Below are 13,109 nucleotides of genomic sequence, written 5' to 3'. Positions count from 1 at the left end.
GGGAAATAAAGCAATATGACACTTCTCATGCAATTGAGACAATCAGACTACACAGTCAGATCAGACAACCAGCCTCACAAATATAAGTAAGATAACAGAAGTCAGAGTCTTGTTTCAGAGTGTGTAACATTGCAAGGCAGGAAAACACCCTTCCCAGAGTTCTGGGGCAATCAACCAATAACAATTCAAACTGATAGATGTGAAGTACATGCAAAGGGTGTGGTCCACAGACGAGGCAGTAATTAACATCTATGTGTAGGTATGTGTTAGTCGTTTAGTTGTGTCCAACTCTTTGCAACGCTACGGACTATAGCCCGCCAGGCTCCTCTGTCCAGGGGGATCCTCCAGGCAGGAATGCTGGAGTGGGTTGCTATTCCTTTCTCCAGGGGAATATATATACATATGTATATATATAAACACACATGGAGACTCATAAATTTCTGGCTTGAAAGGAATAGTACATTTTACCAAGATGTGGAAGAGTAGGGAGCAAGCTTCTATGTCGGGGGGTGGGCCCTCAGGAGCTCCGCTTTGGCTGTGTTGAGTCAGGAAGATCTGAGAGACCACATCCCTGCTTCAGGTCTCTGCCCCGCTGTTCCCTCCACCTGGAACATGCTTTCCACAGACCTTCCTTAGCCAGGGTCCAACACCATCCCAGGGCTCCCATCAAATGCCAGGTAGGCTTTTCCTACGTTACTGTCCTCCTCTACTCATTTTCTGGGCTATTACTCTAACCTCCTTTCCTTATGGCACTTAACACATTCTGAAATGACATCATTGCTTTGCTGACTCATTTACCTATTTTACTCCAGTAAAATGTAAGCTGTATGTCAGTAGGGACGTTCACGTTCTGCACCATCCCATTGTGCAGGGCAGTGTCTGGTCCGCAGTGGGCGCTTGATATGAGATTGTGGGGTGAATGTTAAGGCGAGGATGGTACCAAGTAGGCAGCTGAATTACAAGACAACTCTTAAAGACATGTTTAAGAGGCATTGCATAAAGATCACATTTAAATCCCTGGAAATAAATGAGACCCCTGGGTATTGTGGAGAAGGAAATGGCAACCCACTCCGGTATTCTTGGCTAGAGAATCCCATGGACAGAGTAGCCTGGTGGGCTACCGACCATGGGGTCGCAAGAGTCAGACACAACTGAATGACTAAACCACCACCATCCGTGTACTGAGGAAGAGAACGGCAGAGGGCCCAGGACTGAACCTCAAGAAAGCTCAGGGTCTAAAGTTCACCTCTTGACCATTCTTTGGAAATTCTTGTCAGTACTTTTACAGTCTTCTCTTCCTCCTCTAAATTACCCATCAATTTTTAGACCCTCCCCTCCTTCCTTTGTAGTATCACAAGCTGTGCACTTTTTTGTTTTCCTGATTAAGATCATAAGCTTCTTAAGGAAAGGATCTTATGGTCAAAATTACACTCTTCTTAAAATTTTTATTTATTTATTTTTAGTTGCATTGAATCTTCACTGCTGCTTGCATGCTTTCTCGAGTGGTGGCAAACGGGAGCTAGTCTTCATTGAGGTGGGTGGGCTTCTCATTGAGGTGGCTTCTCTTGTTGCAGAGCGCAGGCTCTGGGCCACGGGTCTCAGAAGTTGTGGCCCTTTGGCTTAGTTGCTGCAAAGCATGTGGAATCTTTCCAGACCAGGGATCGAACCCATGGCCCCTACATTGGCAGGCGGATTCTTATCCACTGTATCACCAGGGAAGTCCCCAAATTACATTCTTGAGTTAGATTAGGTTGTATGGGACTGAAGCGATAAATATTGTCACCCCGTAGAGTTGCAATGCTGGTGTTAAATGCATTAATATTTCAAGTTAATGGACCTTGTGGCCAAGCTTTTAGTAGACTATCATTAACTTTCCTTTGCAAAATGCATGCTTTTATTCTCAAAACAACCATCAGATTCATTCAAGAAATCAAATAATGTAAATAGACCCTGCTGTGAATTCGGCAATGGTGAAAATGTAATTGTTTGATCAATAGTAAATGCTAGATTTTATTTTTTCTCTAAGTTTCAGGATATTGAGAGAGACTTAAAACAAATTAAACCTCAGAACATAAAGGAAAGTAAAAGTTCGGAACAAAAACATAAAGCTCAGGTAATAAACATTTTGTCTTAAATTTTTGTATTAAAAGTCTGGCTGGGTCTCTGCACCTTGTAATCCAGTTGCCTACAGGATTTCACCCCCTACTATTTTATGGAATTGCCTTATTTTGTGATGTTAGACTAATGGTTTTAAGTATCTGTAGTGTCAAATTGGGAGTTGTAATTTTAAGATTTTCATTAGATTATAAAACTAAGATTTTTTTCTTGCTTTCTTCTAGAGAGGGCTAAAATTTGAAATTAATTTAAATGAATGTATTTCTGATGAAAACACCCTCCAAGAGGAAGAGGTATGCCATTAAGTTAAATTTCTATTAGTAGAGATGAGAGAATAAGTGTCTTAGTAGCACATTTCATGAAATTTTCCCATAGAGGGTAGGGAAAATTTACTAAAAGCTTCCTAGAAGGATCTGTAGTGTTCAGACAAGTCTTCCAAAATACTTAACCTTCTGTTCTTTTTAAAATTGAGATTATTCATATAAATGGATTATTCCATTTTACTTTGCTATTATAAAAAAGGTATTTTCCTTCTAACAGTAACTTTTAAATTATAGCCAGATTAAAATAGAAGACATAATATTAATATATAGTCAAAAACTAATAAACTCACCTAAAATAAATGAGCATGTATATTTAAGTTGAATAACCAACAAGAGCCTGCTGTATAGCATAGGGAACCCTGCTCAATATTCTGTAAGAACCTAGTTAGAAATTGAAAAAGAATAGATACATTTGTATGTATAACTGAATCACTTTGCTATGCATTTGAAACTAACAGAACATTGTTAATCAACTATACTCTAATATGAAATAAAAAGTTTTAAAAACAAAATAAAAATACATAATTTATTTTATTTTAGAATAAAATTATAGAATCATACAGAGTATTTAGAATCATACAGAGTATTTTCACTGCCCTAAAAATCCTCTGTGCTCCAGTAAGTTTTGAGATTTTACCAGCATTTTGCTACATAAAGACTTCAGTGGATACTGGGGTCCAGCCCCGGTTGGACCAGGGATTCCCTCGGGAGGACGGCGTTGGCGATTAAAGGATAGATAAAAGGAGAAAGAGACAGAGGCTTGACCTGACTGGTTTACGTGGGAGACTAATAAAGTTCGTGGCACCGAACTTGCTCTGACTATGGAGGCCGCAGGCGCCCTCTCGAATAGCTGAAGGTGCCCCACCTTGGGCGCCTTCTAGAGTGGGTCTTAGAAGCCCAGGCAAATAAGTAGTCTCAGAGGACCCCCGTGCTCCAATTACTTTGGCCTGAAAAAATAGAGAAGAAAAGGAGAGAAAAGGAAGCAAGAACGAACGACACGGGGAGACCAAGCCTGATGAGCAAGGCCCACACTTTATTTTCCAAAATAGTTTTTATACCTTAAGTTGTGCATAGAGGATAATGGGTGGGGGTAGAGTCATGCAAGGTCAGCAGTCCTTGATCCTTATCGAAGCCAGGCTTTCTTTCTGCAAACTTATCATATGCAAAAGCTTTAGGTGATTTACATCATCTTCTGGCCAGGAGACCTGTTAACATTTTATGACCCTTATTTCAGAAAACTTATTTTTCTCTACAGGTGATTATTCTAAAGTCTGGCGCCACTCTCCGAAAGCATTAGATAAAGTTGCATTCCTATAGGGCAAAAGTGTGGTAGGCTATAACAAGAAAAGAATTAACTCAAGGGTCCAAGGTTACAAACATTAAAGCTACTACTTACATTTCTATATACCAACTATATTGATCAATACACTCCCAGGGACATAGTAGGTAAGGGATATGGAAACTTGGCAGCAAGCATTAGCTCAACAAAGAAATCCTCTACTAGTTCTATTCTAACAATTTTAACTCTCTGAGAAGCTCTGCATTGTTAGAATATCTTAAGCTTCCCGTGCCTCTCATGGTTGGGGGGCTGTGAACAATCACATGCGTAGCTGCAGGAATCTGAACAAACCTGTCAGGCAAGCTAGAAAGTCATCAGAGGGGTTTGAATTGAAACATTCCCATTATGCCCAGGAGACTTATTAACTAGAGCTCTAAGTTGATTTTCTTCAGAGAAAGGTGGTCGGGGATAGCCCCCTGTTAATGTCAGGGGAGTTGGTAAAGTCATAAAATAGTAAAACAGACAGATTCTGGTTTTGGGGTACACGCTCAGGCAGATCCAGGGGGGCACCCCTCGAGCTCTGACTCGCCTTGCCCATCAGAGCTCTCCTGCATGACCTTGTCATAGGTGGGGACTCCTGTGCTGGCTCCCAGCAAGTGGAGTATTGGTAGTTAGCACTCACCTCTAACCGCTAGGCTCTAAGTATCCCAGAGCTGTGAGTACCAGAGGGGTTAGCTCTGGGGACCCAGGGTCTGAGTTGGAAGCTGAGGACTGGTCCCTCCAGTGCTTCTGTGAAATGAGGTGCTAAAGTTGGCTTCCCTGATGGCTCAGACGGTAAAGAACCCACTTGAAATGCAGGAAACCAGGGTTCGATCCCTGGGTCGGGAAGATCGCCTGGAGGAGATGTGGCACCCCAGTCCAGTATTCTTGCCTGGAGAATCCCATGGTCAGAGGAGCCTCACAGGCTATTGTCCATGGGATTGCAAAGAGTCGGACATGACTGAGTGACTAACATTTTCAAAGTTGGCCTTCTAGAAAAAAGAATGGAGTCCCAGAAGTTTTATGTACCAATTTGTTCATCCTGTGTTCTTCTTTGCTTTGATATGCTTGAAACAGAGTGATCATTTTAATATTAATAATGGAATGTTAGGAGCAGTTTTAGGGACCTGACTAGCAATGTTAAAGCTTAAAGCAGGACGTGGATGAACTCATCTTTAGAGTCCCGTAGCATGGCACCCCACTCCAGTACTCTTGCCTGGAAAATCCCATGGATGGAGGAGCCCGGTAGGCTGAAGTCCATGGGGTCGCTAAGAGTCGGACACAACTGAGCGACTGCACTTTTCACCTTTCACCTTCATGCATTGGAGAAGGAAATGGCAACCCACTCCAGTATTCTTGCCTGGAGAACCCCAGGGATGGGGGAGCCTGGTGGGCTGCCGTCTATGGGGTCGCACAGAGTTGGACACGACTGAAGCGACTTAGCAGCAGCAGCAGCAGCATGGAACAGTAGGGGGATAAGATAGAAGGCAGGACGTCTGCATCAAATTAGTTGCCACATGATCAGTGCTCGTCACGGTTGACAAAGAGAAGAAATGGACAGACACATTCCTGTTTCTGCCTTGTTCCAACATAGTTCCAGCTTTCAAAGCCTATTGATTCATGTGATAAACATATACTGAATACACATTGCATGTCTTGGTAAATGCTACTCCTGGGAATACAGAATAATTTTTAAACTTTTCCCCCCAAAATGTGGCTTATTTCTCATGAAACACTGTGGAATTGCTTTAGGCAGTGGATATACTGAATGAAACTTTGACCTCTGAGGATGGCATGAAGTTCATGGAATATAAATGTATGAAGGGGCAGGAAGATTATACAGACCAAGCATTTGAAACACTCTGTTGCCCAGAAGCAGGTATGTGTCCCTTGAAGGCTGCAGATGAGAAGGTACTGTTTTATTGACAACCCATCTCGTATGCTCTCCTCACTCATCTCCAGTGACCTGACTGTCCCCTGCCCCCCACCCCTCCCTGAGCTGGGGGGAATCTGGCCTGACTCCACCCGCCACAGAGATCACAGCCCCAGAGACCCGCCTCCTCTCTGCTCTGCACTGCTCCCGGGGCAGTTTCAGCTGCTCCCTCAGCTTCCACTCCTCCACCAGCAGCTCCACACTCATCTGCCTTTCTCAGGATCTCCTGGATGGCTCCATGGACGAGTCCTATTGTCATCTCAAACTCAGTGCGTGTACGATCAATCTTCTGAGCGCTTTCTTCCCAGGGAGTCTTTATTTTGGGTGACGCCCTCACCAGGCTGACGGTCCTGCTGTCGTGCCTGGGGTGGTTTCTACTTTGAGATGTCCTGAGTCTCCCTCCTCCTTCATTCTCTCTGCCCTGTCCTGTCTCAGCCGTGTATGTTGTAGGAAGTGCATGGGCTTTGGAGACAGAGTTCCAATCCCAGCTAGTATTGCTGCTTTTTGATTGTGCAGCCTTTCACATGTTACTTCAAATCTCTGAATCTCAGGCACTTCCCTGGTAGGCTAGTGGTTAAGACTCCACACTCCCAATGCAGGGGTTACAGGGTTCTATCCCTAGTAGGGGAACTAAGATCTCATTATGCTGTGTGGCCAAAAAAAAATCTCTGAACCTCAGTTTCCCCTTAGGAATGAGGATACTAATGCTTGCCACACAGACTTATTGCAAAGACTAATGTGAAAATGGACATATTAGGTGCTTAGTTTAATAGATGCTCTTTCCCTAATTTTCCCCTTCCCTTCCCCTCACTCATAGGAGAGCTGCCTTATTCTCCTATGCATCCTCTTTTCTCTAGTCTTTCCCTTTCATTCTGTAAATATTGCTATAGTCATCTTGTCATATTATTATCCTACTCAAATTTTTAAAATTAATTTTTGTTGGAGTATTGTTGCATTACAATGGTGTGTTCGTTTCTACTGTGCAGCAAGGCGAATCAGCTCTATCTACACGTATATCCCCTCTTTTTTGGATTTCCTTACCATTTAGGTCACCACAGAGCACTGAGCAGAGTTCCCTGTGCTGAATCGAATAAAGATTTTTTTTTTCCACGTGGAAATGAGGCATTATCAAAATGAAATATGAGTAGAGTTCCCTGCTCAAATTTTGTTTTGATAATGTTCATAGGATACAGTTCATGGCACAAAGTAACACATGTTATGCTGCATGGCCTGATCCTGCTCGATCACCCCCCCCTCTCTTTTTGCACTGATGATGGATCCACACAGCCTGTTGGAACCGCATCTTCTCTTGCAGCTATGTGAGCATTTACACAGCCTGACTCAGCTCAGTTTCCTCTTCCTAGAATAATACACTTTGCCTCTCTTCCACCTGGAAAAATCTGTATTCAATTCAGCAGGCTTCTTACAGAGAATCCCCAGGTTCTGCCAGACTGTGCTAGGTGGAAGGGACCTCAGAGATGAGTGACACCTGGTCTGCCTTCACAATCATAGAACTGTCATGAACCAGTGAAAGGAGGCACAGAACCTGCTTTTTGAACCCCAGTACTAATCATTAGTTTGATACTGAAAATGGTCTCAATTTAAACTGGGTTGCTGTGATTATTATGCAGGCTGAACAATTTCCCATATGTTTATTGACCTCTGTCTTTCTCTTGTGAATTATGTGCTCATATCCTTTATCTATTTTTCTACTGAATATGTCATTTTTTAAATTTATAAGACTCATTTAAATAGAACCTTTGCCTGAAATACCTATTGCAAATATATTCCCCAGTTGGTCTTTAGATCTCATTGACAGTATCAATAGCAAATATGTGTGTGAGTGTATATGTGTGTGTACTTATAACTTGGGAATAAGCTCCACAAGAATCATGCAGAGCAAATGAAGGAAACTATAAAACTTTACTGAGGTAAAGACTGAATAAATGTAGAGAAGAGTTGGACACAACTGGACAACTGAACACCACCACCAATACTGTTATATATTAGAAATATTCATTCCAAATAAATATGTGGATTTTTGGTAATTTCAGTCAAAAGCACAGTAGGAGTTTTTTCTGGTGTAAAGAGATCTTGGCAGATTGCAGAATCTTGGAGATCCTTTAAAAAAATATTTATTTATTTATGGCTGTGTCGGATCTTAGATGTAGTGCCTGAGCTGAGTAGTTGCAGCTTGAGGGCTTAGTTGCCTCATGGCATGTGGGATCTTAATTCCTCGAACAGGGCTCATACCCCTGTCCCTTGCATTGGAAGGCAGATTCTTAACCACTGAACCACCAGGGAAGTCCCTTGGAGATTCTTAACTAGCCAAAAAAATCTAGAAAAGAAGAGCAGTGAGTGGTACTTGTCTTCCAAATATCAAACTATATTATATAAATTACAGTGATTAAAACAATATGATACTAGCAGCAAAATTTTAAAAAAATTAGTGAAAAAAGACAAAGTTTAGAAACAAACTCTAGTATGTATCATAATTTAGCATATGATAAAAGTCACATCATGTCAATGGGAATTAAATAAATGAATTAAATAAAAGAAATAAATGCTCTAGAACTAATTGGTTAACAATTTGGGAAAATTGTGAAATCAGACTCTAGATAATGATACAAGCTAAAATCAAAGGGTTTATATGTTACAAGTGAAGCTGTATGTTAGAAAATAAAGTGAAAGAAAATGTGAGTATTTTTCAAATAGGGAAGAATTTGCTCTTCAAAATACATAGGAAAAAAAAAAATCACAGAATAAATTAGTAATAGATTCAACTTTAACAATGAAAGGCTTTGGTAAAGCAAATATTACTAGCCCCTAGAATTGTCATTTTCAATATTTTACCTGGGAAAATAGACATAAATGTAAAAAATGAGTTCATTATAGTGTTGTTTATCATAGTAAAAAATTCTAGCAATCTAAAAATCCAGCAAAAAAGAATTAAGTTAAAATGTATTCATAAATCAGGATACCCAGTTTGCTTTAAAATAGTGGTATAGAGCAATATTTAATAATTCAGATAGGATATATTATTAATTGGAAAGAATAAATTATAAAAGGGTATATAGTATTTGGCCCATTTTTTTTGTTTCAAAATGAAGCAAAAACAAAATGCAGGAAGGAAAATTTGCAACTGTAATCGTCTTCTGGACAGTGGGATTGTGGAAATTTTGGTTTCCTTCTTTATCTGATCTCCAAATTTCCTATAATGAAACATAGCAACAAGTTTTCTAAAAACCATGTTACTTTTGAAATTAAGGTAGGGGACTTGGCTGCTGGTCCAGTGGTTAAGAATATGGGCTTCTACTGCAGGGAGCACAGGTTCAACCCCTAGTTGGGGAACTAAGGTCCCGAATGCCACAGTGTGGCCAAAAAATAAAGTAAGGTAATGGAATAGTTGCATTTCCGTGGAAACTACTACAGTTCACATAATGCCTCAAGAATTTGTTCATTCAGTGCTGTTAATATTTCTTTGGCATTAAATTAATCAAATGTTAATAATAAAAATGAAACAATTTTAAACCTGTTTATAACTTCAGAACTTAAAAGTTCAGTGGCCTGAAGTAACAAATACCATAAACTTGATGGCTTATTAACAACATTTATTCAATATTTCACATACTTCTGGAGGCTGGAAAGCCCAAGATCATGATGCTGGTAGATTCAGGGTCTGGTGGGGGCCTAATTCCATCTTTTTGCTGTGTCCTCACAAACCAGTCAATCCTAAAGGAAATCAGTCCTGAATATTCATTGGAAGGACTGACGCAGAAGCTGAAGCTCCTATACTTTGACCACCTGATGCGAAGAGCTGATTCATTGGAAAAGACCCTGATGCTGGGAAAGATTGAAGGCGGGAAGAGAAGGGGACGACAGAGGATGAGATGGTTGGATGGCATCACCAACTCAGTGGGCATGAATTTGAGCAAACTCCAGGAGATAGTGAAGGACAGGGAAGCCTGATTTGCTGCAGTCCATGGGGTTGCTGACAGGACTCACCGACTGAACAACAACCCTTAATGGAAAAGATGAGGGAGCTCTCTGGGGTGTCTTTCATAAGAGCATTACTCATATTCATGAGGCTTCACCCTCATGACCTAATCACCTCCCCGCAGTCCCTCCTCCTAGTATCATCACCTTGGGCATGAGGTTTGGAGATTTGAATTGGTGGGGGGGGGGAGGGAGGGAGGGCGTGTAAACATTCAGTCCATAATAATCTGTATTAGAAGGATGGTGGTGACTTCTGTTTTTGAATGTGCCAGCTGATGGATTCCAGGTTTCCTAAGAACCATTTGGTGCTATTAGTCACACTTTGCTGCTTTGAGATGAACGAGTTATTTCCTTATGCCCAGAGTTGTGCATTCCGGATGCCACTGCTGCACAGTACAGGAGACAGTGGGCCCCAGGAGCTCCTCAGACTCTGCTGCAAATGATGGCCTCGGCCGACGTCACCTCCACCTGCTCCACCATGCCTGAGGGTGAGGCTGACATCAGTGGCTTAAATCATCAGCAAGAGGAGAGAGAGGCCCCAGACACAGCTGTGTTCACCCCAAATGCCAGTGCTCACTCTGACCTGATGGTTCTCACTTTCCAGTATAGTCCCTATAAGAATGAAAGAAAGAAAAGTTGCTCAGTTGTGTCCAACTCTTTGCAACCCCATGGACTTGTAGCCTACCAGGGTCCTCTGTCCATGCGATTCTCCAGGCAAGAATACTGGAGTGGGTTGCCATTTCCTTCTCCAGGGGATCTTCCCAACCCAGGGATTGAACCCAGGTCTCCTGCTTTGCGGGCAGACGCTTTACCATCTGAGCCACCAGGGAAGCCCTACAGTCTCTATGCTGCTGCTGCTGCTGCTAAGTTGCTTCAGTCGTGTCTGACTCTGCGACCCCACAGACAGCAGCCCACCAGGCTCCCCTGTCCCTGGGATTCTCCAGGCAAGAACACTGGAGTAGGTTGCCATTTCCTTTTCCAATGCAGGAAAGTGAAAAGTGAAAGTGAAGTTGCTCAGTCGTGTCCGACCCTCAGCCCCTATAGATTTGTATCAAATACTTGTCAAAAGATACTGTTTTAGATTAGGCTTGTGGCTCAGATGGTAAAGAATCTGCCTGCAATGCAGGAGACCCAGGTCTAATGCTGGGGTTGGGAAGATCCCCTGGAGAAGGAAATAGCAACCCACTCCAGTGTTCTTGCCTGGAGAATCCCACAGACAGAGGAGCCTGGCGGGCTACAGTCCATGGGACTGCAAAGAGCCAGACACGACTGAACAACCAACGCTTCCACTTCCTACCCCTGCAGAGACTTGCCTACTAATTATTCTAGACAATTGACCACTGTAGCTGTGAGAATGTAAGGGAGGAAAGATCCAGGCTCCCACCTCCCTTGCAAGGAGGGGCAGGTGGCTTCATTTGCTTTCCTGTGCTAGCCCAATAACTCTCTTGCAATGTCTTGGAGGGTCATTTTTTTCATCAGTAACATCAGAATTGAAATATTAGCTATCCCACAAGATTTAGAGAGTTAGTGCAAAGATACGCATTAAATTGCTTTGTAAGCCAATGTACTATTTCAGTGTTGGGACTGTTTAGAATATGATGGTATTTTCAACCTAAATTCTTTTGTTTACATCTGAGCTTCTGGCATAGTCTTTCCTCATCAGAGAGTCCCTGCAATACCTGGGTGTGATCTTACAGGTGGTGGAGATTTTTATTGCTAATTTCATATGTTCTTGATAACGTGGGGCCGTGTGTGCTAAGTCACTTCAGTGGTGTCTGACTCTTTGTGATCCTATGGACTGTAGCCTGCCAGGCTCCTCTATCTATGGGATTCTCTAGGCAAGAATACTGGAGTGGATTGCCTTTGTCTCCTCCGGGGTATCTTCCTGACCCAGGAATCAAGCTTGCTTACATCTCCTACATTGCAGGCAGGTTCTTTATCTCTAGCATCACCTGGGAAGCCCTCGTGGGGCTGAGGGAGAGCTAAAATTTATGTCCATCTTATAAGTTGAAGTCTGTAAGTATATTACTGGTTAGTAATTAAAAGTGTTTGAATGGACCCATATTTATACTCTTACAAAATATATCATTAAATTTACAGAAAAGGGCTTGCAAACATAATACAATTTAATCCATCCTAAACCAGTGGAACAATAAGAAGGGAAACTGAATTTAAAATAAACGATAGAAGAGAAATGTCAACATACCAAAATAGCCAGTTTCCAAAGCAAAAAAAGACTCTCCTGCCCAATAGCTCTGTGACAGTCATATTGTCACTGAACTTTTCTTAGCTTCTTTACTCATAAAATGGGTGGGATTAGGTTATCTCCAAGGTTCTTGCATTCTGTGATTTTAAAAGCTCCACTGAAGAAGCATTTTTATTGTCACTAATCCAGTCTCCTTTTCAGATGGCCGAGTGATTGAGATTGAAGGCGGACCAGAAAACAGGAGACGGTGGCAGCGAGAAGCACCGGGAACTTTGCTGAGTGTTTTGGCAGCAGCACAGCTAACCAGCAGCTCGCTTTCTGCCAACGATGGACAATGTGGTATGTAGCTTACTTTTAAGTATATCCCCAACACCCTGCAGAATTTTGTCAGACATGTAAATGCAGGACGGGGATAAGAATAGCCTGGAGAGAGAATTGAAAGGGTGTCAAAGCCTTTTCAGAAGCTGATTTACTTTGTCCAAGCCTGCTCCAGATGCATTAATGAAAGACTTGAACTTCTGAAAAAAGTGGAATCATTTTCTGTAACGGGATCAGTTGATGAGTGATGAAAATTAGGTAGGAAGGGCAGGTGGCTTTGTAGATGATGAGCTAGGGCTTAGCTCTACTTGACAGAGTCCATTTAATCTGACAGCTATTCAGCAGACTCAAATTACCATGCAGTGGGCAATAAAATACATCTTAATATAGTTTTTTTGGCTTTGGGGATTTTTTTTCTGCCTCTAACTTTTAGCAAGATTGTGCTTGTGTTGGCTTCAGAAGTTGTTGTTTTCTAAAGGTTGAGGGAATTTGCATCCCAGTGAGGATCTGGTGTGAACTGCCAGGAGAAAAGCCATCTGGGACAGGCAGGTATCAAACAAAGAACACCTGCCCAGGCGGGGCTTTGGGGCTTCAGAGATGCGAGGCTGAGGGGGCAGGGGAGCCTGGGTACCAACCTGAGAGTAATGGAGGCTGATGAGTACTTAAAAAGTGAAAGAACAACAGGAAAGTATATTGAGAATAATGCAAGAGGCATAGCTGACTGTTTCTGAAGAGTGAGTCTGCCAGTGTGTGAAGTGCAGGAAAAGGGGAATCTCTGTGAAAGGTGAGTCTTAAAGAATGGACGTCATTTTATTGTTGAAGGAACATTTCAGGTGGGAAGGATTTGCAGATCCACCCACCTGAGAGGCTGAGAAAGACAATATAACTAAAATCTAGGAG

General features: G+C 42.2%; 1 protein-coding gene across 11 annotated transcripts in view; it reads left to right on the top strand.

Moving 5' to 3' along the window:
• NEK5 (NIMA related kinase 5) overlaps positions 1 to 13,109 on the top strand; it is a 70,505-nt gene that overhangs the window by 47,845 nt on the left and 9,551 nt on the right. For 5 of the 11 annotated variants that reach the window (XM_086329209.1, XM_086329207.1, XM_086329204.1 and 2 more), the window contains 5 exons: positions 2,027 to 2,113; positions 2,340 to 2,408; positions 5,509 to 5,635; positions 10,048 to 10,173; positions 12,093 to 12,230. In XM_086329209.1, the coding sequence (XP_086185335.1) occupies positions 2,027 to 2,113; positions 2,340 to 2,408; positions 5,509 to 5,635; positions 10,048 to 10,173; positions 12,093 to 12,230 (547 nt within the window). The remainder of the gene's footprint in view (positions 1 to 2,026; positions 2,114 to 2,339; positions 2,409 to 5,508; positions 5,636 to 10,047; positions 10,174 to 12,092; positions 12,231 to 13,109) is intronic. The other 6 variants (XM_086329210.1, XM_086329215.1, XM_086329211.1 and 3 more) reach the window with 4 other exon arrangements.

The sequence above is a fragment of the Bos grunniens genome, chromosome 12, assembly GCF_055505025.1.
Source record: "Bos grunniens cultivar Pamir isolate PY7600 chromosome 12, Bosgru_T2T1.0, whole genome shotgun sequence".
Classification (NCBI taxonomy): Eukaryota; Metazoa; Chordata; class Mammalia; order Artiodactyla; family Bovidae; genus Bos; species Bos grunniens.
The sequence above is the reverse complement of the archived record's forward strand: the minus strand, read 5'-3'. Positions and strand labels throughout refer to the sequence as shown.